The 27,137-nt window shown below is 37.0% G+C and overlaps 2 protein-coding genes across 3 annotated transcripts in view; both read left to right on the forward strand.

The window, feature by feature from the left end:
* LOC136249291 (protein NLRC3-like) overlaps nucleotides 1–14,638 on the forward strand; it is a 28,547-nt gene extending 13,909 nt beyond the window's left edge. For both annotated transcript variants that reach the window (XM_066041250.1, XM_066041251.1), the window contains 2 exons: nucleotides 10,226–10,516; nucleotides 11,387–14,638. In XM_066041250.1, the coding sequence (XP_065897322.1) occupies nucleotides 10,226–10,516; nucleotides 11,387–14,634 (3,539 nt within the window). In that variant the 3' untranslated portion in view covers nucleotides 14,635–14,638. The remainder of the gene's footprint in view (nucleotides 1–10,225; nucleotides 10,517–11,386) is intronic.
* Nucleotides 14,639–14,671: 33 nt separating this feature from the next.
* LOC136248313 (leucine-rich repeat-containing protein 74A-like) lies at nucleotides 14,672–26,177 on the forward strand. Its single transcript, XM_066040104.1, has 2 exons — nucleotides 14,672–15,302; nucleotides 26,020–26,177. The coding sequence occupies exons 1-2, from the start codon at nucleotides 14,672–14,674 to the stop codon at nucleotides 26,175–26,177; spliced, it is 789 nt and encodes a 262-aa protein (XP_065896176.1).
* Nucleotides 26,178–27,137: the final 960 nt, after the last annotated feature.

Consider the following 27,137-nt stretch of genomic DNA (forward strand, 5'->3'; position numbering starts at 1 on the left):
TTTAATCCAAAACAGCCAAACTGTAAAAAATGAGTGCGGCCCTCAGAAAGGCTATGGTGAAAAAAGACGTTAAATCCAAGGTGGTGGCCAAGAAATGGCTGGGACGGTAGGTTAATGGTAAAAATTTTAATAACGACAATTCAGGTGAATTTTGTGCCAAGACCAAGTTTACAGCTTGGCTGTTTTGGATTAGATTTCACTTCTTTTTGTATTTGTATACCCCAAAGCCGACCTATGGCCTGCTTTAGGGCTATTTAACCTATAATTTGTTTTCTTTACCACAGGAAGAACAAGATGAAGCAGATTTTAAATACTTTAACTATTTCAGATTTTATCAGTAAATGTACAAATTATATATATATAATACAAATACACATATTTATTACATGTCAATTATTTCTTATAGATAACTTGTTTGCAGCTAATCTCTCTACTGGGTGACTTGAAATGTAGCTGAACTCTCTACAGGGTGATTTTGTTTGTAGCTGAACTCTCTACAAGGTGATTTGTTTCTTACTGATGCAGGGTTACTTTGTGTGGCTTATCTCTCTAAAGGGTGATTTGTTTTTGTAGCTGAACTCTCTACAGGGTGATCCTTCTAGCTGATCTCTCTACAGGATGACTTGTTTGTAGCTGAACTATCTGCAGGGTGATTTCTTTGTAACTAAACTCTCTACAAGGTGATCCTTCTAGCTGATCTCTCTACAGGATGACTTGTTTGCAACTGAACTATCTGCAGGATGATTTCTTTGTAACTGAACTCTCTACAAGGTGATCCTTCTAGCTGATCTCTCTACCGGATGACTTGTTTGTAGCTGAACTCTCTACAGGGTGCTTTGTTTGTAGCTGAACTCTCTACAAGGTAACTTCTTCTAGCTGATCTTTCTACAGGGCGATTTGTTTGTAGCTGAATTCTCTACAGGGCGATTTGTTCGCAGCTGAACTCTCTACAATGTAACTTCTTCTAGCTGAACTCTCTACAGGATGACTTGTTTCTAGCTGATCTCTCTACAGGATGACTTGTTTCTAGCTGAACTCTTTACAGGTGATTTATTTGAAGCTGAATTCTCTTACATGGTGCTTTCTTTGTAGCCAAACTCTCTACAAGGTGACTTCTTCTAGCTGATCTCTCTACAGGATGACTTGTTTCTAACTGAACTCTCTACAGGGTGATCTGTTCATAGCGGAAATTTCTACTGGGTGATTTGTTTGCAGCTGAACTCTCTACATGATGGTTTCTTTGTAAATGAACTCACTACAAGGTAATTTTTCTAGCTGATCTCTCTACAGGGCAATTTGTTTGTAGCTGAATTCTCTACAGAGTAATTGGCTTGCAGCTGAACTCTCTACATGATGGTTTCTTTGTAGCTGGACTCTCTATTAGGTACCTTCTTCTAGCTGGTCTGACAACAGGGTGACTTGTTTGTAATTCCCTACAGAATAACTTGCAATGTAATATAATTGAGTAAATTATAAATGCAGCCGAATGCTCTATCAGGGTGACTGTTCTATTAGAGTATCTCGATCTCGCATTTGCTACACGTAGTTGCCTTTCAAATCATAGTTTGTAAACTGATTCTTCTGTACTACTGCAAGGACTTTCTATAATGATTATTCCAGCTACATACTGATTTTCAGCTCATTGCTCTAAGCGGTTTGCCTGATAGACACAAAAACTAATAGTTTTTTTATTCATAAAAATCGATCACGTAATTTTGACACAGATTGGGTTTTGTATCATATCTCCATGGTCTTTATCCTGATTCCTTTCAAACCACAAAAAGGTACTCCTACGATGGTTGCTCCATCTACATATCAATTTTTAACTAATTCCTCCAAGGGGTTTACCCTGTAGGCGTGACAGACCTCAACCTTATTTTACGCAAATATTCAGTCATAACTCCGTGAATGTTCATCGGATTACTACCAACGTTGGTACTGAGATCCGCCTTAATGAGTCCTTTAAGTGTACGAAATTTCAGCCAGATCTGAGCACGCATTCATGTTTTATGGCGGATTTTGCAAAGTGTGCGACATGAAGGTGAAGATGAATAAAACGAAGAAATTAAAATGAAATTTTGTTCACTCGTATCTCGGAAATGACTCAAGTGATTTTCTTCAAATTTGGTATGTAGGCTCCCCTAACTGGCCGGCACGTCTCCAGCAAATTTGGTTCCAATTGGATTAGGGATCACAGAGCTACATAAGTGTGAAAATTGCATTTTCTTTCTTATTAATATACTCACGGTGTGGCGCGCCAGCTTCTTGGGCCACACGACACTCTACCGTGTGTCTTGATACATAACTCAGATATCAGTTGTATGACAGACAGTTCAAATTTTTATCCCAATCTTACCATGGTCTGCTCTTGGCAACTCCAACCATGTCTTAATCCAGCGGTCTATTCCATCCTCATATCATGTAACACAAATTGTGTACAATTGCATAAAATTAGTATTTGTTGGATGTTTAAGCTTTACTGCTTGTAGGCATCAGATTCAGTACCATGATTCTCACAATTTAAAGTGCAATCTCACATCTTCACATCTCCATGGTCGGATAATCACTGATTGTAATTACATACTAATACATCCCTTATGTTTACATGCCAGTCAATTCCTCTAGAATTGTATTATACTGTGCATCTTTTCTGTCTCCACACACCGTGTTGACTATGCACTGTTTGCATATTCCCCATTAGTGGGTTGTCCCGTTGGTGATTGTACTTGGTGGTATTTGCCCCGGGCTTAGTTATACAACCAGTACTAAGAATAATACAAAATACAGTTAAAATTACATAATAAATAATTAATATTTAATGTTTGAGAAAACTACGAGGCCTAGAGACATAAACTAACCGGGGATAGATTCGCCTGTGAATGAAGGCAAAAACGTATAATCTTTGCACCTGTTCGTGCTGATGACCTGAACATTCATGTAATTCTATATAATTCCCAGTACCACACCCTTGCTTAATGACAGATTGCGCGAAGGAGAAGATTAGCAAACTTCTGCTGAGTGATGTGAGTTCCAAGTCGCCATGCCAGGTGCCAGTGGACCATGCCAGGTGCTAGTGGACATGCTCCATGTGACGAACAATAATAAGAGTATGTTTTCATGTTAACATATTGTTTGTTGTGTATTTGTACTATTTTGTGTACTTCTGTTCATCCTTTACCTAGCTTGCTAGCTGAATTACTTCCATCTCCAGTGTTCAGTGCCAATAATACATTGCTGCATACAGTTCTATGGTATAAACGGCATCTTCTGTATGTTGTACAGTATTGTGTTACACATCGTTATGTCATTGCCACACCATTAATGTACCAGCACTCAACTACCAGTAGTTTTGCATTGGGCCTGGCAGGCCATTGTGTGGAGAACGCCGGCACAATTTTCAGCTGATAATTTCGTGTGTGAAATTGCATAGCACTCAACTTGAAGCCTTTCAGGATTTTATCCTATTGAAGGTACTACCATCTTTCACAATGATCAGCTGCATGCAGTTCAGTGTTTGTTCTCCAAATCACAGTGATCAGCTGCACGCAGTTGTTTGTTCTCCAAAATTTAATTTCATCTTGTACTATAATTATCGTGTTATCATTTTAGGACATATGGCCCAGCTCATATTAAAAGTAACTCAGATAACAATTTCTAGTGAAATGCTCTGCTTCTTTTATCATTGAGGTCTGCTCTTGGAAACTTCAGCAGCCATGTCTTAATCCAGCACCCTGATTCATCCTCATTAATCAGGCCGGAGGAGATGGTCCGGTTGGTCAGGTCTGAGCCAGACCAATAATCTGGAGTTGAACCAACTAGCTGACCAGCTCGAACTACATTACTCTCATGCAGTCTTTGGACGATCACATCTACATATAGCTACGTACATTTTACAGATATTATTGAAAATGCATGACATGAGTAGTTACCTAGTTTCTCAGCCTAACTAAAGCACAGAACTACATGTATAGTACCTCCAATTACCTTACAGTACTAGCATAGCATTCGTATCGTTTTGTACAGAAATGATTGTGGGTTCTACGTACAGTATCACGTGTGCTGACAGTTGGCATTTATCACGTGTAAGGCAGGTGCCTTCTTTGATTCTAAACCAGCACACTTATATCACAATTCAATCTTCATAAAATAATCATTAGCATTCCTTGGCTTGTCTCTCTTGGCTTCTTTTACTGGGCGAAGGGCTGGCAGTGACAAACCAGATGACTCATTCCTCGGCAAGAAGCTGTACTCCCATACATTACATGGTGGCCATCTGGATGAGATGTTGAGTAGAAATCACTCCTCTTCAACTACCCACTCGTCCTGTCGAGATACTGAGCAAATTAACTCTCAGTCTCACCCACATCGCGCCATTTTCGAATACTGATTGGTCTCGTGACTGTCTGCCAATATATTTATGTGATGATCCGTTCACTTCATAGTTCATACAAACCAGTATAGTAGTATACTGTATTTTTGTAGCTGTGTAGCTTTTTATTGTAGCTGTGTGAATTCACTGTATATAGTAATTATATCCTAGCTAAAGGGGGCCATGATGCATGGGTTCCCTGTGAAATTTGGGGGGAAAGTTGCAAGTTGCTAGCTAGTTTTACTTAAAACAGTTTTAAATTTTAAGGCATTTTCAAGCCTGTAAATTGCAAAAATTCTACAGCTCCTGGAGGTTTCACGCCCAGACCCACCTTGAACTTCTAATTGCTAGCTATAACTAAATGAACCATACAGCAGGTTTCATGCTGTGTCCCCTGTATGTCAGGTCTACAATTATACATAGTATAGAAAGTCTGAAGAACAACAGATAGGCTTGAGCATATTTATATAGCTAGCTAGCAGTGAAATATCACTAAAATTGCATATCTGAGTGTCTAATTTTCAAAAATTTCCTGTGGGGGCATGTCCCCAGACCCCCCTAGAATGCTCGTGCTTCGCACTTCGCAGACAACAGCTCCTCTCTCATTGGCATGTATATAGTAGCAATTTCAACATTATAGTCAATAGCCTGATCAACTCAATTTTCCCTCCTCCGGCCCTGTTAATAATTTTTTAAACTTTATAATTTTAACATGAGGACTAAATTTTATGGACTGTTTAATGAATGTTTAAGCTTCATGGCATGAGATTCAATACCATAGGTATGAGAGCATGCACGTGCACCTCAACTTGTGAGAATCATGCTTATGTGGTCTTCCATGGTCGGGTATTCAATACAGCGTAATAGTAACAGGCCCTCACAATTGTAATTGCATATATCACTTATGTTTACTGTATGTGCATCTTTTCCATCCACACACACTGTGCTGGTCATGCACTGTTGTACATGCCCCATTTGTAGATTGCCCCATTGGTGGTTGTACTTGGTTGTATGTGCCCCGGGTCTAGTTATACAACCAAGTACTAAAGATAATACGAAATGCGGTTAAAATTACATCATTAATAATGAATTAAATAAATAGTTAATAAATAATGTTTGAGAAAACTACAAGGCCTAAGGCTTCGCACTCACCGGGAATAGAATCCATGTTGTATGAACTTGAATAGACAATCGTATAATGGGCGGGTGTTCTCGTGGAGGTGATAGAAACGTACAATTCTATTTAATGCCGATCAAAACAGTTAGCACGTGACGTCCACTAGAAAAGCTAACTACTGTTCATTTGTGTTTGAAAGCGGGCGACTATTTCGATTGGAAGACGAGTGGTTGCTACTCCTGCTTAATAAACAAGATAATTGGAAGTTGCTACTAATCGCTGGAGGTTAGTTTGTATTGATTACAACACTTTGATAGTCTAGTTTCCTTAGTCTCGCGTAACTAGGCTACCTTCACTTGTGTATGGGATGGGAGAAAGCCTCACCTGGCAGGCTATTGTGCGAAGAAGCAGTTTCCAGCTGGTAAGATTGTGTGATGATGCATAGCTCTCCATCTGAAGCCTCACATCTCCATGGTCGGATAATCACTGATTGTAATTGCATACTATACATCCCTTATTTATACGTGCCAGTCAATTCCTCTAGAATTGTATTACTGTGCATCTTTTCTACCTGCACACACTGTGTTGGCCGTGCACTGTTTGTACATGCCCCATTAGTAGATTGTCCCGTTGGTGATTGTACTTGGTTGTATTTGCCCCGGGCCTAGTAATAATAATTATACTAAGAATAATATAAAATGTGGTTAAAATTACGTAATAAATAATAATGAATGAATAAATAAATAATATATTGTTTAAGAAAACTACAAGGCCTAGAGACATGAACTAAGCGGGGATAGATTCGCGTGTAAATGAAAGCACAACCATATAATAAGTACGCCTGTTCTTGCTGATGACTTGGCCATTTGTGTAATTCTATATAATGCTCAGCACCACACCCTTGCTTAATTACAGATTGCGTGAAAGAGAAGAATATTAAACATCCGCAGAGTGATAGCAGGAGAGCCAGAGGCCACTTTACGTGTAAACAACAAGATTACAAGTAAGTTTAAATGTTTGTAACTGTGTATTTTGTATGCAGAATATGCGCTCCAGTGAACGACCAGCGGATGCCCAGCTGGGATACTAGCTGATTCGCTTGTAAACAACCAGCTGATGCAAGCGTGAACAACAAGGTAATGAGTAGTGTAATACTTGTAGTTGTATTATACATCTTCATCCTCATCTGGCTTGCTAGTGGCTGGAATTATTTTCCACCTGGCTTAACTAGTAGCTACTCTACTGTGAGTCTGTAATAACAAAGAAGATGCATTGCTACATATACAACAATGTGCAACTATCTCCTGTATGTTGTGCATGGCTGTATACATAATATTATAGACTTATCACTGTGCCAACTAGTGCCAATGCCATACTGCTGATATACTGGCACATCATCAGTGGACTCTATAGTTACAACAGAGTCTGTTGTGCCATATTGGCTTGATTGGGATCATTTGCTAATTGTGCCATCACCATGTCCCTTGTTCTGCATAGCCTCACACTTCACTGCTGAGTCATTTTCGGAGACATGTCACACCTGTAATATAAACTTTCAATATAACTAACTTAACTTGGTTTTTGTGTCAGTTGTGTTTTAGTATTGTAGTTTTCTGATGCCAGTTAAACTCCCTTGATTGTGTACGTATGCATATGTATCATTTCCTGTGCATCTGTTCTACATGATCTGTACACACTGTGTCAGCCATGCACTGTTTGTACATGCCCCATTAGTAGGTTGTCCCGTTGGTGATTGTACTTGGTTGTATTTGCCCCGGGTCTAGTAACAATAATAATAATAATACACAGTTTATAGATTGAGACGTAAGGAGTTCAATCCTGCTTAATAACTACAGTGATAATCATACAGTACGATTGTACTGTATAGTAGGGACATCAAAGGTTTGGGTGTGGCCAGTGATATAATACTAGTATTTTAAAAATTGTTAATTTAAAAATGATGTAGGGGCCTATGCAATAAAAAGTAGTGAAACAAGAGATGAATGATGGTGTTGCAGCATAGCTCAGTGGGAAGTCCCCACTTTGGCATTGAACAAAGTAATAATAGCTAATGTGCCAAAGTAGGGACTTTCCCACTGAGCTAAGCTGTAACACTATCATTCATCTCTTGTTTCGCTACTTTTTATTGCATAGATCCCTACTTCATTTTTAAATTAACAATTTTAAAAATACTAGTTTGTTTATTTTTTGTTGTGGCACAGCTAGCTACAAGGTAACTTGTATTAGTCTATTTGTATTTTCCATATCTGTACAGTATATGCATGGGAAAGGCAGATACCATCACTTATAAACATCTTGCCCATTTGCTCAGTGAGAAGTGCATGGAGTTCCCCATATTCTGTGGTTATGGGGTTCTCCTTGCTGCACTCTTCAGTAATGTGTATCAGGATCGCATTCTAAATCCAAGCGTCCCTGTGTGCCTCCAGCCATCGACCTTGCTGTTGCTGAGTGGTAATTGTCTTCTTTAGAACAATAATTAATGTGATATTATACTAATTTTATATTGTGCTTGCTTCTTTTTCTTATAAAAATAACTATGTCTACTAGAACAATGTAACTTGTAACTCTTCAATCATACATGACTGTTAATTGTATTAGAGTGACTGTTGTACTAGAGTTTATCTTGAGTCAGCCAAGGAGTGTGCAGCTAACTAGCTAGACCAATAAGGAGTGAGATGATCTTGTTTATTGTCACGTAAATAGCTAGATTGTTAAGAAATTGGGTCTCATGCAGTACTCTAATTCACTATTAGTCCACCTATAGATCTTTATTTGGTAGGCATGGTTGCAAACCTATCGCAAACTGGATTCCAATCGTGAAGTTGCAGATATCTAGCAAGTGTATCTCTTATAGTAGCATCAGGACTGAAGCACTTCTGAAATCCAGCTCTGAAATAATTCTATGGCGTATAAATATGCTTCTGAAAGAAAGCCTTGATATGGAAAATTAACACCTCAACATGGTTTCGTTGGATGAAGAAGAAGACAAGCAGCCTGATTGAAGATAAAAGAAAAGACAAGGCATAGAGGGCCTACACTCGTCAGAATCCCAAAAGGCACATCCCACTGGTGAGTTTGTTATTGTGGCGTAAAATGGTGATCGTGCGCTGTTTCGTTTGGCTCTAGCCTTGCGACTGTGGTCAGTGAGGCAGTCAGTGAAACTAAAATTTGAGTTTTGGCGATTTTTTAAAATTCTATATCCAGCCACCTGTAAGTGTTTTGTTATATTTAATGCTGTAGTATGTATTATATGGACTAGTACTATTTTGTAAAGGTGGTTTTCATCACGTAAGATGATATTTGAAGGCGGAAATTTGGGTGGCACGCAAAAGCTTCACCGCAATCCCTACTCAAACAGTACTACCGTACCATTTGATAACCCAAAAGCCTGGCTTGATTTTTCCTCACAGCAACATGACAGTATTGGTCAAGCCCAAAAGTGTCTTCAGATCAACCCAAAACGTTTTCGTCAAGTTGCTACAGAATCTTTTTTTAAAGTTTAATTTTCTATTGCCTGCCTGCCTGCCTGCCTGCCTGCCTGCCTGCCTGCCCACCCACCCACCCGCTTGTCTGTCTGACTGCCTGCCTACCAGCCTGCCTGACACCTTCAGTCAAGTGTAGCAGAAAACTGGCTACAGCTACAGCCCTAATTCTTTTGCAGAAACGTTTCTAGTTTGCTTAAGAAAAACCTTTGGTATATTGATAAACATACAATGCTTGCACTATTGTCTTACCTTTTATCATGGGCATCAGTCAAGGTTCTACTGCTGAGTGTTAATATACTAATATAGGGCTTCCATCTACCAGTGTATATTGCCTCAAATTATTCAAATACACGTGGTTGTTGCACCAAACTATTTGAACACACATGGCTCGCTGGTTTTCAAAGTTGGTAGTTGATATCGATCAGTGAGAGCAACTCATAGCAAACTAGCAACGTGTAGGTCATTAAGTAACAATGTTAAAGCAAAGTCGGGTCATTCAGGTCCCGCTTTACAGATTATCCGGGTCTGACCCCACTTGCTAAATTAATTAGTGTAACGATGTGGATGTGTAGTAACACATCATAGCATAGCCCTGCTTCTTTTATGAGCCATACCCACTATGTAAATTACTGTCTGTAGACATATGGTAGCCACGCCCATTTGTCAGTCTGTAGGTATGCACGAATCCACATCCATTACTGTCTGTACTGAGGCTTATGCAGAGCCGCACCCACTGATCATTTGTTATTGTATGAATCATAATCTAGTATAATAGTGCTGTGATTAACTTTTTAAAAATATTGTGACTGGTTTTTGTGAAAAGCAGGCTATTTAGTGGTCATGAGCTTGTCACAAACAAGTATAAGAAAAAATGTTGGAATTTTAAATTAGAGTAGGGACAGTGTATAGTGCTGCAATAAAAAAATACTGGATCGGAGTAGTAAGGAATGTCCAATACTGTAAAGCAATAAAAAGTGAATATCCCTACTGTGCTTATACTTGTTCTATTTAAAATCATGTAGGTAACTTGTAATCTTTGATGTGTATAGCTATGCAGGTGTGCCCTTTGAGTTACAGTAAATTACTGTCCAGCTATTATATGTAACTCTGACATCACTACATGCATGTATGTAAGTACAGTAGTTGTAATGGCCCTAAAGTAAATAATTGGCAATGTATGCTGTATACTGTATACATTATTTGTAGCTATACAAATTAGTTTTTGCTTTGTAGACAACAGTAAGCCATCTTTAGAAGATCTTGAAAAATATTTAACATCAAATTATGCAATCCATTGGAGAATTATTGGATGGTATATGAAAGTTGATGACCAGCAAATTGCAGCCATAGAGAAAGAACATCATGGTGATCCTAATAAATGCTGTAATGCAGTATTGTGTAGAGGTTTTCAAGCTGGTGAAGGAATTTCTTGGGAGCAGGTTATACAGTGCATTTTTAATATCCACACATTTTGGGGTGATAATCAAGTTTCAAATCCAGAGAAATTGTTACATGAATCAACAGGTAAAGACTACAAATGTATTGTTGGTATGCAGTACATAGTGAAGAAACTTATGACCAAAAACAAAATAAAGCTCTCATTCTATTTTATTGAATGAAAATTATGCATGTATGCATGTAGTAGGTTTACAAAATTGTTATGCTATAAGCAATATAATTTTAATGTACAAAAATTGACAATCACATGTAGCACAACTTAACAGTCTAGTACTGTTTAAAATAGTATATACAATAAGCATTGCTAAGCTGTTACACACAATAGTGCACGAGATGCCAGTTTTATCCGTTTCCTTTCACCTAACTCCTACAGGACAAGCACAGGGGTACTAAAGCGTACAGAAGAAATTGCAGAACACTTACAAAGTAATTGTAATCAATTATACCAAATGGCGGTGAGTGAATAACTGAAGCGTCTGATTAAATTCTGCGGAAACCTTCCAAAGGCACCCCATGCCGTGTTCAGCAGCATACATTTTTACAATAGCCTTATAGCCTTTTGTTGTAGTGTAGTTTAAATGTGGATCATGCCACTTGTATAGTGAAGATATACCCACCAAAAGAGGAACTAATTCCTTAACGTGGATACAGTTGGACTGCCCATGCATACCTTATGTATGAATATGAAGATTTTATAATGCACAACGTATACACATAAAAACACACACAATATATGTGTGTATGCACTATATTTTTTATGTATACATATACATTTTCTTCACTGGCATAATGGCAGCATGTCACTCTATACAAAACTGCAGTACACACTAAGGTGGTTTGTAATAAATATGTAAGATAATTAATTTTGTTCTTTCTGTAAAATTCTAGTGTATTATACACGTGTTATCTTGTTAGTATTAAATTTTTGTTTCACAGAACTACCACCAATAATTGGTACTCTGGGAGAGTACTATCATGACCTCTACAAGGAAATGAGATGTGTTCCTGAAAATGCAGAATGGCCCCCTAATCAGTTCAAGTTACGTGTTAGTGTTGCTTTGATACACTATAAAGGAGGACGAACACAAAAAGAACTCCTAGAAATAGCTAAACGTTATGAAAAAGGTGCATTTGCAGTGGATGATATGGTATCATCAAATCCACCAGCTAAGCGACAACGTTTTGATGATCACGTGCTCAAAGTAACCAAAGACATCACTGATATATTTACAGCAGATTCTGCTGATCATGCATCAAATCTTACTTGCAAGCCACCAAAACATGTTCTAATTGAAGGCGCTCCTGGCATAGGGAAGACTGTACTAGCTAAGGAAATTGCATTTCTTTGGGCTAACAATGCATTACTAAATGAGATTACAGTTTTATTCTTATTTTTTCTTCGTGATCCAAGGCTATGGGAAATCACAACTGTAACACAGCTAATTCAGTACTTAACTATTGGTAGCACTCTTGATGATGATGAAGTAAACAAGTGTGCTCTAGCACTGTTGCACTGTAAAGGGTTTCAAATAGGGTTTGTCTTTGATGGCTTTGATGAGTATCCTCGACAGAATAACAACCAATTTATCATAGACCTCATTTCTGGAAAAATTTTCCCTAAATCAGTAGTGGTTTGTACCTCACGACCAACTGCAACACTATTTTTTCATGACATTGCTGATAAAAGAATTGAAATTCTTGGGTTTGCTAGAGAAGAGCGAAAGCGATACATTGCACTTTCTCTCCCAGATTCACCTCAAAAGAGGGATGAACTAGACAAGTACCTTAAAGAAAATCCTATCATTGATAATCTTTGCTTTATCCCACTACATTTAGCAATTCTTGTGTACCTCTTTCAGCAGGGTAGTTTGCCTGAAACACTAACAGAATTGAATGAATCCTTTATTGTCCATACAATATATAGAAACATGGAACGACATGGAATGAATATATTTGGCATCGTAAATGGTGTGAGAGATTTGCCAATTCAAGTTTTCAATATTATATGCAAACTGTCACAGTTAGCATATGTAGGATTGAAAGACCGTCGGTTAGTATTCACAACTGATGAGATAAAACAAACTTGTCCTGAAATTTTTTGCCAATCACATGCTATCAATGGATTTGGTTTGCTTCAAGCAGTGCAGCACTATCCTCAAACTGGAGCTGGTAGCACGACATCCTTTAATTTTGTGCATTTCACCATGCAAGAATTTTTAGCTGCCTTTCATGTCTCAAGACTCTCAGATGATGAGCAATCAGCTTTACTAAATAAAACATTTTGGGGAGGCTACTTTGAGTATATGTGGGTAATGTATGTAGGAATTATTGGGATGAATTCTTCAGTGTTTGAGAATTTTATTGCTTCCTATAAAATTCAGACTAACTCAGACATTGCTTTTAATTTTCAGGAAGACAAAGTAAAGTGTTTACATTTATTTCAATGCTATGCTGAAGCTAAAAGCAAAGAAATACCAAAAATGATAACTTCAATTTTTGCTGATGGTAATATTATCTTTAACAATGCATCATTTTTTCATCACAATTTTTTATCAGTTATTTCTTTTATGTCTAAATCAAATTTACAATTGAAGTCATTTGGATTAGACTGTTGTATTATTGACAGAGAATCATTATGTAGTCTGAAACAATTTATCATTGACAATGCAGCCAAAGTATCAACACTGCAATATGTCAATCTTCAAGGTGTTCTCACATCTCCATGGGGCGTGTTTTGTGCTGCTATTAAACACACTTTAGTTGATAGTTTAATGCTGTGTGGAGGATCTGAGCCACGTGAACTCGAGGATTACAATATTGAACTTAGAAATAGTCTGCAAGGAAATAATACCTTAAAATCATTGACACTGTGTGATTTTAAATCATTTGACTTGCATCCTGTTAGAAATGCCATAATAGAAACTATGAATTTAGTAAGCGCACTAAACATTTCTACTAGAACAATTGTGGTGGAAGAAATCAATGTAGCTAAGAAAGTTTTAACAAGCACAAGTCATCCTAAACTTTTAAGTGGTGTTTTAACTGTAAATGTGTTACATAATGAAATGAGTAAGTGCACACCTGAATTGTTGGATCTTTCTGGTCAAACTTCTATGACATATCAAATATGTTATGTAGCATTTGGTGTACTCAATAACATAACTGTAAAAATGCTAGATGTTTCATCCTGTGAAATGACTGATGAGGGCGCTAGTTTAATAAAAGATTGCTTGCATAACAATAGCACGATGATTGAGTTAAATATATCCAAGAATCAAATTTCGGGCCTGGTCATTGGTGAAATCATAAAAATAAAGTCATCTTTGTTTAAGTTAAATGTTTCACAGAACAACATAGGAAGTCATGGAGCTAAACACATTGGTGATGCTATTAAGGTTAATAACACATTGCAAGAGCTTGAAATGTTCTACAACCAAATTGGTACTAAAGGGGCATGTCATATTGCTGAAGGACTTCTTGTCAACCATTCAATACAGAAGCTTGATGTTTCTATCAATGAAATACATGATGATGGTGCAATAGCCATATGTAGTTGCCTTAGAAATAATGAGACTTTACAATTCTTGAACATTTCATGGAATAAAGTAACTGATAAAGGGGCTGAAGAAATAGCCCAATTGATTAGACAATTTGTAAAGTTGCGTGTACTTGGTATGTCTGGTAATCGTATTACTAGCGAAGGTCTAGTTTGCTTTCTTGATAAAATCCAGACAAATTCATCATTAATGACTTTATTTGTTAGGTACAACAATGTCACTAAAAGTGGACTAGTTGAAATTAGTCAGTGTATTAAAAAACATGAATTATCACTAGCAGTTTACACAACATGGAATGATGTAGTTATGTATCATAAACAAGTTGTCATTAAGTCAAGTTATCATGGTTATAACTTAAATCCAAATTCGGATCCAACTGACATTTCTAAATATGCCGATGGTTATGTGTGGCTGATTGAATATCTTGAAGACAAAGATTATGCCATGTTGCTTCTTAGTACATGTCTAAAAGATAATTCCACGTTGCTAGAGCTCAATTTATCTAAACTTGAAGTCACAACAGAAGGAGCAAGACAAATAGCAGCAGCCCTTAAGGTCAATAAAACACTGCAAAAGCTTGATATCTCATCTCACTATATTCATAATGATGGTGCTATAGCTATCTGAGAGTTTGAAGTATAACAATACTTTGCAGTACTTGAACATGGCAAGAACTAAAATTAATAATGATGGAATTGAGCATGTTTTGAATGCTCTACAAGCAAATACAAGTCTACTAAAACTTGATGTTTCTGATAATTCATTACGACGTCGCTTTACTAGTCACTTTGCCATTTCAAACTACATACAGACTAATGCAACACTACAAGAACTCTCTTTGTCTTCCACTAATATTTCTGATGAGATGGAGGAAATAATAAATGCATTGAATGTAAACACTACACTACAAAAGTTAGTCATTTCTAATAATTATTGTTACCGCTTGGGAACCATCATCAGTGATCGTCTGAAGAGTAATTGTACACTTGTAGAACTTGATGTATCACACTGTGGTATTTATGCTTCTGAAGTGAAAAAAATTGTTGAGAGACTACAGGCTTCTACAACAGTGCAGAAACTAAATTTGTCATCCCATTATTCATCTAATGATGGAGTTAGTATTTGTGATTGCTTTGAATTGAACAGCTCTTTAAAGAAGCTTAATTTAACCAACATTAAATTAGATGATAACGAAGCTAAGCTAATTGGTACTCATATTATTCAGTTCAATACTACACTTGAGCAGCTAAATATCTCACACAACCAACTGTCCTATGAAGCAGTAGAAATTGTTAGTAAGTACCTTAAAACAAATAGCACATTGCTCAAATTAAATATTTCACATTGTGGAATTGGCATTAATGGAGGGAAAAGGATTGCAGAGGCCATTAAAGTTAACACCACACTGCAAAAAGTTGATTTATCATGGAACCGGCTGTGTGATGATAGTGTAGCAAGTGTTGTGAGTAGTCTGAAGGAAAATACTACAATTAAAAATATTTCTTTAGCAGCAAATAATGTTACCAGCAGTGTAGCTGCAAATATTGGAGAAGTTCTTTGTGTAAATACATCTATACAAAAATTTGATATTTCCCATAATGGGTTATGTGATGCTGGATTGGAACCCATTTGTGAGGCTCTTAAGAAGAACAATACGCTGACAAAGTTTAATATGTCATATAATCGAATTACTAGCATGGTGGCACACAAAATTGCGGAATTAATTCAAGTGAACACAAGCCTTTGTAAATTTAACACTTATATCCATCATATATTTCCAAATGATGCTGTTACCTTCAACATGACTGTACTAGGTGCAATGCACCACAACAAAAGTATCATTAGTCTAAAATTACCACATACTCATATAAGAAAAGTGTTAAATGAAATTGATACCATAAATTCAAAGAGAACAAGACAGAGCATACCTATCTTTTACACAAATGCTGTGTACTTTACTGAGAGGCGATGGCATTTCCACAGTACACCCAAGGTGGAATGCTCTTATATTGTAAGGATTTAAATCATCATTTGACAATTGCATGCAAGTACAGATTTTTACAGAAATTTTGCATTCACATGCACCACTATGTAACACAGAGAGTAGGATTACTACAATTTGTTACCGGTATTTTGTATTTATACATAATTTAAGTGTAAACGTACATTATAGCTTGTACTTTTCAACTGTTAGGAGTATAGCCAGTATTTACATGTTTACACCCAGTGATTTTTTGAACTACTCTTTTAGTAGCTTTGCACATACTTCATATTAATCACTAAGAGAAATGCTTGGATAATAATTGTTAAGGATGCTGGAATTGCATATAGAAAATGTTGCACTTGAAAATTCATAAGATCACACTTTCACTCATATATTATATTTTATCAAAATAATGTCACCATGCAAGGCTGTGGAGTTTATTTTGCAGAATTTATGCCCTTTCCTTCTGTGTGCACAGTATCGATCATTACTGTTACTTGAAAAGGGTGCGACTACATGTGCTTATTCAGGACCCTGTGCTAAAAAATGTTTGATTAATGGGCATAAATACAATAAGTATAATACAGATTAGTAGATTATATCTAGTATGACCTTAAATCTATGTCTGGCCTGGCCACATATAGCACATTAACAATAGCCAGTTTTGTCACTATTGGTTATTTTTAACTTGTTTATATATTTAAATATATAATATAAGCTATTATCAAGGGTTATCTACTTTTGCTATTATCATTGTTGCATGTTTACATATACATGCATACAATGAAACAACAGCAACTATGAAGCAATTGGAATTGCTATCACACATAAAAGGCATTAAAAGCCAGTGCCTTAGCAGGCTGACAAATTGTTGAACATTATATGTGACTGGATATGAGAAAAGGGGTCTTCCACACACATATATAATTTACCAACTTTGACGACTCATAGCATCAGATTATAAAACAAGGCCGGAGGAGACGGTCCGGTTGGTCAGGCCTGAGCCGGACCAATAATCTGGAGTTGAACCCGAACTACATTACTCTCATGCAATCTTTGGACGATCACATCTACATGTAGCCACGTACATTTTACAGATGTTACTGAAAATGCATGACACGAGTAGTTACCTAGTGGTTTCTCAGCCTAACTAAAGCACAAAACTACACGTATAGTACCTCCAATTACCTTACAGTACAGCATTGCATTCGTATCGTTTTGTACAGAAATGATTGTGGGTTTACGTACAATATCACATGTACTGACAGTTGGCATTTATCACGTGACGTGTAAGGCAGGTGCCTTCTTTGATTCTAAACCAGCACACTTATATCACAATTCAATCTTCATAAAATAATCATTAGCATTCCTTGGCTTGTCTCTCTTGGCTTCTTTTACAGGGCGAAGGGCTGGCAGTGACCGGCAAACCAGATGCCTCATTCCTCGGCAAGAAGCTGCACACTCATACATTACATGGTGGCCATCTGGATGAGATGTTGAGTAGAAATCATTCCTCTTCAACTACGCACTCGTCCTGTCGAGATACCGAGCAAACTCTCAGTCTCACCCACATCGCGCCATTTTCGAATGCTGATTGGTCTCGTGACTGTCCACCAGTATATTTACGTGATGATCCGTTCACTTGATACAAACCAGTATAGTAGTATACAGCTGTGTAGCATTTTATTGTAGCTGTGTGAATTCACAGTATAGTAATTATATCCTAGCTAAAGGGGGCCATGCTGCATGGGTTCCCTGTGAAATTTGGGGGGAAAGTTGCAATTTGCTAGCTAGTTTTACTTTAAAATTTAGCATCAATTTTAAATTTTAAGGCATTTTCAAACCTTTAAATTGCAAAAATTCTGCAGCTCCTGGGGGTTGCACCCCCAGACCCCCCTTGAACTTCTAATTGCTAGCTATAACTAAATGAACCATATACAGCAAGTTTCATGCTGTGTCCCCTGGGTATGTCAGGTCTACAATTATACATAGTATAGAAAGTCTGAAGAACAACAGATAGACTTGAGTATATTTATATATATAGCTAGCTAGCAGTGAAATATCACTAAAATTACATATCTGAGTGTCTAATTTTCAAAAATTTCCTGCGGGGGCATGCCCCCAGACCCCCCTAGAATGCTTGTGCTTCATACTTCGCAGAGTGTGCTTCACACACTGTGCAACAGCTCCTCTCTCATTGGCATGTATACAGTAGCAATTTCAACATTATAGTCAATGGCCTGACCAACTCAATTTTCCCTCCTCCGGCCCTGTAAAAGGCTATTGACTTGAAATTCGGTCAGTAGTGAGCACCCACACAGCTTAGTAGATGGAGTGATATGTTTCTTTACCACTAAGATATGGTCTTCCAAGTCTGTAGAATTGAATGTGTGTGGAAGATCCCTTTTCACAAATCTGGTCACACATTTTGCATGAATATCCAAGTCAAACTTTGGGCATACAAACTTACCATTGAAAATTACACTATAAAAGCTCCACAATGATGCTTTTTTGTGACTTAATTCCTCCAGTCTTATATAGATCTCTTGTGCCTTAAGTATTTGTGCATGCACTTACAATTGCTTGATGTATAATCACCAAAAGTCAATGACATGACTGACTATACATGTATAATAGATAATGAAAGATTGTTTATGGGTCAAAAACTATAAGGAAGGAACCCAAGTATGGTGAAACAAAGGAATATGCAATTTGAATTGGTTAAAGCTAAAAATAATAAAAGTGATATCCCAAATAAAACTTTACAAAAAGTGATATCCCATGCAAACACATGTTTTCTATATTTAATTTGTTTCCTCAGCAGTGGTCGTGGCATGATCTGCTATTGTGTTTGATTAACAGTGCTTGTATGACATTGGATATTGGTATGCCATCATTGACAGAAAAAGCCATATCAGGAGAACTAGAATAGCACTTTACTGAAACACCAGCTATATAGTTTAGACTCAAATTCATTTGTTTGCAGTGAAAATGATGTTAAAAATGAACTTCCTAGGTGATGTTTCTACCAGTGAAACTAGCCAGACTAATGGTGAGTCTTTCCAAAAAACATACCGATAAAACAGACTTCAATTCACAAGTTGCACTCTCAACAAAAGAAAGCGCACAAGCTATTAACCAAATGTAAAAATATTTGTTCCTTAACAACTGAAAGTTCAGTTCTTGAATCTGTGATACAAGGTACAGAAAGGATTTATAGCAGACAGATAAAATCAACAGATGCTAATAATGGTGGAGAATGTTTACCGGTATATCCGGTCCTGGCTCAGGTGTCAGTAAATAAGTCCAAGAAAATATGTAAATTTCAAAGGAAACAGGCACTGTGCAAAAAGTGGGATATAATATGGTATTTCCAGTGGCTTATTGAATACAAATAAGCCTTAATATAAATCCTGTATTATACTCATGTTATACCTTAGTATAATCCATACTATACTATTGCATCTATGGTTTCAGTTTATTAACCACATTACCTTAAATAGCTTATATCTAGTATAATGCCCACACTATACCATCACATATATGGTTTCAGTATATTTAACACATTAACTGAAGTCTTACATGAGATTGTTAGTATAATACAGGTTATACCAAGCTTTTTTGTATTCAATAAGCCACTGGAAATACCATCTTATATCCCTCTTTTTTCACAGTGAGGGCCTACACAGAAACAATTCAATAGAAATGCTGGAATATTAGCACCCTGCCATGAAGTTCATGAGGTCGTTGAAGAAGTTATAACAGATGACCAGAATTCGAAGTTATAACAGATGATCACATTGAAGAGTTACCTTTTATGGAAATTGATGAAGACATTACATCAGAGTGTCATTCTGAAAAGTTACCTCTACAGGATGATGAAGACATGGTACGTAATATCAGAGAGTCGTTCTGAAGAATTACACTTGCTGGAAGCTAATGGAGATGTAGAGATTCGTTCTGAAGAGTTAGAAGCTGATGGAGATGTGGTTATATTGGAAACCTATTGTGAAGAGTTACCTTTGCAAGAAGGCATAGTTATAATATATCAGAGTATCATTCTGAAGATTTAGTCTTCAAGAAACTGATAAAGGTGGCCTTCTGAAGAACTATCCTTACAGAAAGCTTCACATATATATATCAAAGAATCTGGAGGCTGTTGACGGTACTACAGCTTTATTGGACAGTTCTTCACTAAGAGTTGTGATGAAGGACTCTGAAAGTAGGCATGCGTACGGTACATTAGGCCACTCCAAGTCATACCTTAGTTTCTGGTCACTCCCAAGCCTACAAATGGATGCGGGCGGGCGGATGATCAGGACTTCAGGACTATAGACTCTACTGTGACAATATACTGTATGGTATTATTATTTGTTCAATTTAGCAAATTCATGTTGATTTTATACTTAACCAACAACATAAGTAGTTGTGCTTCGGCAAAAAATGCACTAGGAAAGTTGTTGATGGATCATGGCTAGCTATACACTGATGTATAGCATTTAAGTATATATTTATTTATTTATTTAGAATATACTATAGGAAATATTTTGCTCATGTAAGCTACTTATGCTTTCCAAGTGAAATAAATGTCTCATTAGCTATGTCAGGAAAGTATTACTATGACTTATAGCTAAGTTGTTCAAATGATAATGATACACAATGAAATTTAACTTCTATTTTCACATCAGAAATTCTTCATTCAAATGTAAAGTCTTAGCCCACTAGCTATGTGTTTCCAGCCTTCTATTGAGTAACCTTGAGAAAAGTAACTGTCAAAGTTTTGAGTCATTGAGTGCTCCAAACTACTGTTTTTTAGTGATCATCTGGGAATGTTTAAACTATAAGGGTTTCTACTTGCCAATCTAATTTTAGTTATGGAAAAGTTTAAGTTCAAGCTCACCGAATGTTGCCGGCTTCCATACCCCTGTAGTGTTCAGTGATAAGGAATTAGACTAATCATTAGAGGACTACATTTGAATTATAAAGTTAAAGCTATGGCCCATCTGCATGGACTAGTAGTTAATGCTACTGAAATTACTTTGGTTACAGAAGCATTAGTAACAGTTATAATCTGAACAGCTATATAATCAAGGACAAAACTAGCTATAGTTAGAAACTTTTTATTAGTGTGGCATATATACCTAATATATACCTAATATTAGAGTTAAGAGTAGTGTGACTGCTCTATTGGAATCCCTGAATGCTCTATTAGAGTATATCGATCTTTTGCAGTAAAAAATAAGTGTCTTGCTGGGTCACGTGCACTTAAGCACCTGTAATATTAATAATAGTCCTCATAAACTAGGGTTTCAGGTTTACCATGCGGGCGGGTGACCAGAAACTAAGGTTTGACTTGGTGTGGCCTTATGCCGGAATAATCGGTGATAAAAAGAATCAGGAATAATTCCGGAATAATAGGGTGATCTTCCGGAATGATTAATTAGAATTCACACATTTTTTGTGTAGTACTGCAGAAAAATTCGTAAAGGAACATCCACAAACATTGCTAGTGCAAAAAGATCGAGATACTCTAATAGAGCAGTCACTTACCCTACGGAACGGAATGCTGGACTAAACTGTGGAACGGAATGCTTTCTCAGATTGAAGCTTGCAGGTTACCATTGCTGTACAAGTTATCAGTGGCACTTCCAGCAGGTAATCAAACGTACCCCAAGAAAGATAAAACGAATTTAAGGATCGATTGTGGGTTCTTGTTGGTTGTCATTAGTAACGAAGTACTAATTGTGGGAATAACTGACTCAGTGTGTTCATCTTCGGATATATCAAGTAGGGAACTTAATGCATGACTTGTTTTTACTAGTATGTGAGTTATTTTTGCTTACTTTGACTTTAGAATGTAGTCTGAGGCCCAACCTTTCCAATCGGCTTAAATCAGTATGTGTATAGCTACACTACAAAGGAAACAAGTACGGTGACAAGCTGAATCAACTCAGAATCTAAAGGAATTTTGTGCAGTGTGAGGAGCAAACATTCAGATACCTCAAGGAGGCTATATCGTGTGAGCACTAATGATTCATTAACAGAGTAGTGGACTAATGCCAGATATCTCAGCCTGAGTACTGAGTTGAATTCTGGATGGAGTCTATTTTACAGAATGGAATGCTTTCTGAATCAACTTGCAACTAGGCTAGTTGCTATCATTGCTGAAATTGCATTTTATCAGTGGAACCTCCAGGAAAATGGAATAGGATAATTATAAAATATTAATTAAGTGATTGTTCTACTATCTGATAAATTAAGCAGGTCTCTTCAATTCATTTATTGCATGAACAAGGCAAGTTTTGTTACTACAATACAGTAGCAGATTGCATGTCAGTTGTTTTTGCTTATCTTGACAAGATATATAGTTTAGAAGACCACTCAATTTCTTCAGTTTCAGAGGATTATATCCACAGAGAAATTAACTAGAAAGTTACTGATGACATGAAAAGACTAGGACTTTATTCAGTCTAATAAACAGAATATATGGTTGATTGAGTGAAGTATCACTTTCAGAATGTTCAGACGACCAGTGATGAGATGCATGGATTCATCAATTTTTTGTTGCGGTTAGAGACATTAAATATCCAAAAGCAAACTGACTGTATAATATTAATTCACTTTCTTTATATTTTCTCAATTTTGAGCCTGTATACAAATAATTGAATTTTCCAAGTCAATAGAATCTTAGAATAAGATGGGAGAGAAATGTATCTTTGTTTACCTATACTGTACAACCAAGAGTTCACAATATTTGTATGGGGGAGAGTGTCTAACTCTCAGTATGGCCTGTACAAACACCCTGTGTAAAGCTCACCTTTCATCAAATCAACACCTTTACTGGGGATAGAAAACTGTCGATTAGTGTTGCTGAAGGTAAAGCCTTTGTTGTGAAATAAGGCCAGAGGTGTTACTTTAAGCAGGGTGTTTGGTGAATGCATTCAAGTTAGACACTCTCCACCTTATTATGAACTCTTGGTACAACTTTAAAGGAAAATGAAGAAAACATACAGATGAATCAATAAAATCACTACAATAAGGTGAATTACAGACTAGTGACATCTTGGTTAATTAACGACAGTGGTTGGAGATTAAAAGTGTGGTAGCTTCTTGTTCTTGAATATGTTGCAAAGTGGAAGTACAAATCAAAATGGGATATCAATTTCATTATGAAAAATTTGTATACATAAATAATCTAACATTACTGTATTCATTTGTCCTCCACTTAAATATGCTACAACAGTAGCTACTAGTGTCAGTACATTGGCAGTGAGTCTACCTTGAAATCTCAACTCTAGAGTAGATCCACGCAAGACAGCCTGCACTGTAACAAATACATGTGATCCCACTGTAATTTCATGGACCAGCTGGACTGGGAATCACTTGAAAATAGACGAAAAAATTTAACCTGTTTTGTTTGAAGTGAAGCATGTGAAATGTTACACTTAAGAAATCCTAGGATTCTTAGGTGGTATGTAATGTGAGTGTTCCATTCCAGGTCTGACTAGATACATTGAATTCGAAATTACACACACATCTTGCTCCAAATCACGTTTGCCTGGTGGCTACGGGCATGGTTTCACATGCAGCTTATAATTGAGATTTGGCTAATCTTGGAGTTTTGGCATTTAGTCTGATTCAAGGCTAGCATTCAGACACATCCTTGAATTGTGCAACAGATAAAATCAGCTCACTATTGAATAAGGCATTAGTCCACTGCACCAGCCGTTAATATATAAATAACTCCATGCATACACTTCAGCGATGTTTGCAGAATATATCCTCCTTGCGGTCTGCCAAAATATTTGTTCCTCACACACTACACAAAATTCTTCAAGTTTTAATTCAGCTGGCTCTTTCCTGTTACCAGTATCTTCCTGCTTGCTTTATTTGTACACTGACTTATGACTTGAAAGGCTGGCCCAGACTGTTTTCTAAAGTCTAAATAAGAAAAACAGCTCACATAAAGTTCCCTTCCGTATAGATGAACCATGGATGAACATCACTAATACAGCTCATCCCACAATTAATACTTCGTTACTAATGACAACTAACAAAAACCCACAATCGATCCGTTAATTCTTTTTATCTTATGTTTATAATTAATCACCCACTGCAGGTGCCACTGCTAACTTATAAGGGCAGTTTCAGCAATGGTAAGTTGCAAGCTTCAATTTGAGAAAGCGTTCCGTTCCGTGGTTTAGTCCATCATTCCGTTCCGTTCCGTAGAATAGACCCCACCAATAGAACACTCGGACAAGTTTAGTTGTGGCTGCTCTATTAGAGTATCTCGATCTTTGGGTATAGTTTTTATGCTTGCAGGTGGTTATATTTTCAGCTGCAGAAGAATATCCATTTGACTTTTACAATTCCAGGAATTACTCCAGGAATATTAATTTTGGGAATAATATGTGAATAAAAAAAGAATTGCCAGAAAGAATAATAAAAGCCGTTAGGTACAGTATGTTACCATTAGCTATAACTTAGAAAAAATATGACACCAAAAGGTACAGAAAACGAAAAAAAAAACTTGTCACAACGGGAACTTGAACCACAGACCTCCAGCCTGAAGAGTAGTGTTCCTAACGAGAGAGAAGACCATCATTATTATAATGAGACACAAACATTTACATTAACATTAAGGAATCCTCGATCACATGCGACCACCAGACAGGGTTGGTTAAAAACACCTGGGTGGGCATGGAAAGGTTGTATACAATCACTGGACTGGACTAGTGGACTGGACTGGTGGACTGGACTACTGGACTCAGTTTCTTTTTTGTTTTTTTTCTCATTTTGGCACATATTTGGACAACTGGTTGTAGCTATTGCTACATTAAATGTAAAATATGCAGGTGAACCTGTCTACTTGGCACTGTCTGTTATCTTAGGATTGTGTGCAATTCTCTCTCTTGGCATAATCTCTATTGTACGACTACCATTTGTCTTATCATGAAGTACAAACCATACAGTACATGTGTATGTAGTGTTGTAGTAACCATGTATCCTACAAGTTATAGTCAGCTAAATTAAGTGGTGACAGTTAATTGTCTTGTTATTCTATAGCTGATACAAAGGTTCTATATAGTTTTTGCACAACAACAATAACAAGCGAAATCACATGCACAAGATTTCAACCAATCAAATTGATTCATTTTGAACTTTAAATTATATTACCGCATGTGACTTCTGTTTTAGATTTGTTGACGTGTAATAACTATTAGAACCTCTGTACATAGCTGAAACTGGGCAATGTTGACAAGTCTGGCATGATCACACCTTTCTTTTGTTTGTGTGTGGGTTTCTTTGTGTGTGTGGGGGAGTGGTCTAACTACACGAGACTAACATACTTACAACCAGTTGCCCAAATGTTTGTTTAAAAAGGGAAAACACCTGAGTCCAGTAGTCCAGTTCACCAGTCCAGTCCACTAGTCCAGTCCAGTGATTGTATACAACCGCATGGAAAGGGAGTACCAAAAGTAAGTATACATGCATGTACATTTAACTAACTAAAGAGTCAGTCTGGGGGGGGGGGGCAGGAAACCACTCACGACAATCCCTAGCCATAAATATTCTTTAAGATGCTGTAATACACTTCTGCGAAGCAGAATCCAAAACTTTCCTTAGAGCTTGACACACTGTACCACCAGTGCTAGCTGACAGCTCTTCTTATTTTGTCATATTTAAATGTCACAAATGTAAATCAATATATGTGACCGGATTTGCGAAAAGGTATATTTTTCACACACAAAATTTGACCCAATTTTTGAACTTTAAGGCTTCATAAGTTTTTGATCATGGCATATAATTGCTTGAAAATTTCGGTGAATGTGGCTACAGTATCTGGCCACGTTTTGATACTAAGAGCAAGTTAATCAGTATCAGGGGTCAAGTGTTACATGATTTTGTTTGCTGGTATGTCAAATGTGTGGAAAAGGTACCTTTTCGCAAATCCGGTCACATATATCACTATATATCTAACCCATACCCTAACCTAATGTTTTAAAACATTGTCCTAATCCTACTAGCGCTTCTTCCTATTCGTAAGGGCGCTTTTCTTAATCCCAAGGGCGCTGTTCCTAATTCCAAGGACGCTGTTCCTAATCCTAATGGCGCTGTTCCTAATCCTAAGGGAGCTGTTCCTAATCCTAAGGGCGCTGTTCTTAATCCTAAAGGCGTTTTCTAACCCTAGGGGTGCTGTTACTAATCCTAGGAACACAGTAAGAGCGAGAGTAAGAGCAAAATTATGCGAAATTACGATAAAAACCAAAATGGTAGCATACTGTACGTAATGGCTAGTAAGAAAAATAGGTAATTTAAAAAGTACAATGTACTCAAGCCTACCTGAAAGACTTTCAGAAGATAATTTTAAGAAACACCCTAAATAACAGCATGCAAATGACACTACAAGCAAGTGTGCGTAAAAATCCACTTCTAGCAGCTACAGGAAATTCTTTGGGTCACCCAAAGCAAAAAAAATTAAAAGACGAGAAAAGCAAGATAGTTAAGACAGGTCAGTGAACAAACCATGGCCATTGCAAAAGAAACCAAAAAAAGCAATAAGATAACTCCAGTGTTGTGATGATGTAATTAATAAAGTATGTGTTATTTGGTAAGACACAGTAGAAAATGTAGCTATTAAGTGCTACCTTGCATAGGAAGATAAAGAAAATGTTCCAAACGAATCTTTAAACCCGTGAAAGGAATAGCCATGTAAAGAGTTGTTTTCAATATAATGTGAAGCCTCCAGAGTTTTTATATTTTGACAAGGCACATTATGATTGTGTAGTGTCACAAGATGGCAACTTGTGTAGTGATGCATTTCCTGAGCTAACAGGAAAAGAAAGTTTATTGATGTAACATGACAGTAACAATTACTTCTAACCCACATACTTGTGTAGTCAATATTATTGTTGTATTGAAAAATAACTGAATTGTATGACTTCATGTATCTAATGTTACAACAAAATACAGGCATGGAGTGATCGCATCAGCACACACACTCAAATAGCATAGTTAAACAACTGACAGCTGTCATTTCAATATGACCACAGGTCAGGTGCTTCCTTCACATTAGTCTAACATCCGCTTTGTCCAGCATCTTACCATCTGGTGCTAGGGGTGGTGGCAAGGGGTGCAGGTCACC

Source organism: Dysidea avara, chromosome 3 (genome assembly GCF_963678975.1).
Source record: "Dysidea avara chromosome 3, odDysAvar1.4, whole genome shotgun sequence".
NCBI lineage: Eukaryota > Metazoa > Porifera > Demospongiae > Dictyoceratida > Dysideidae > Dysidea > Dysidea avara.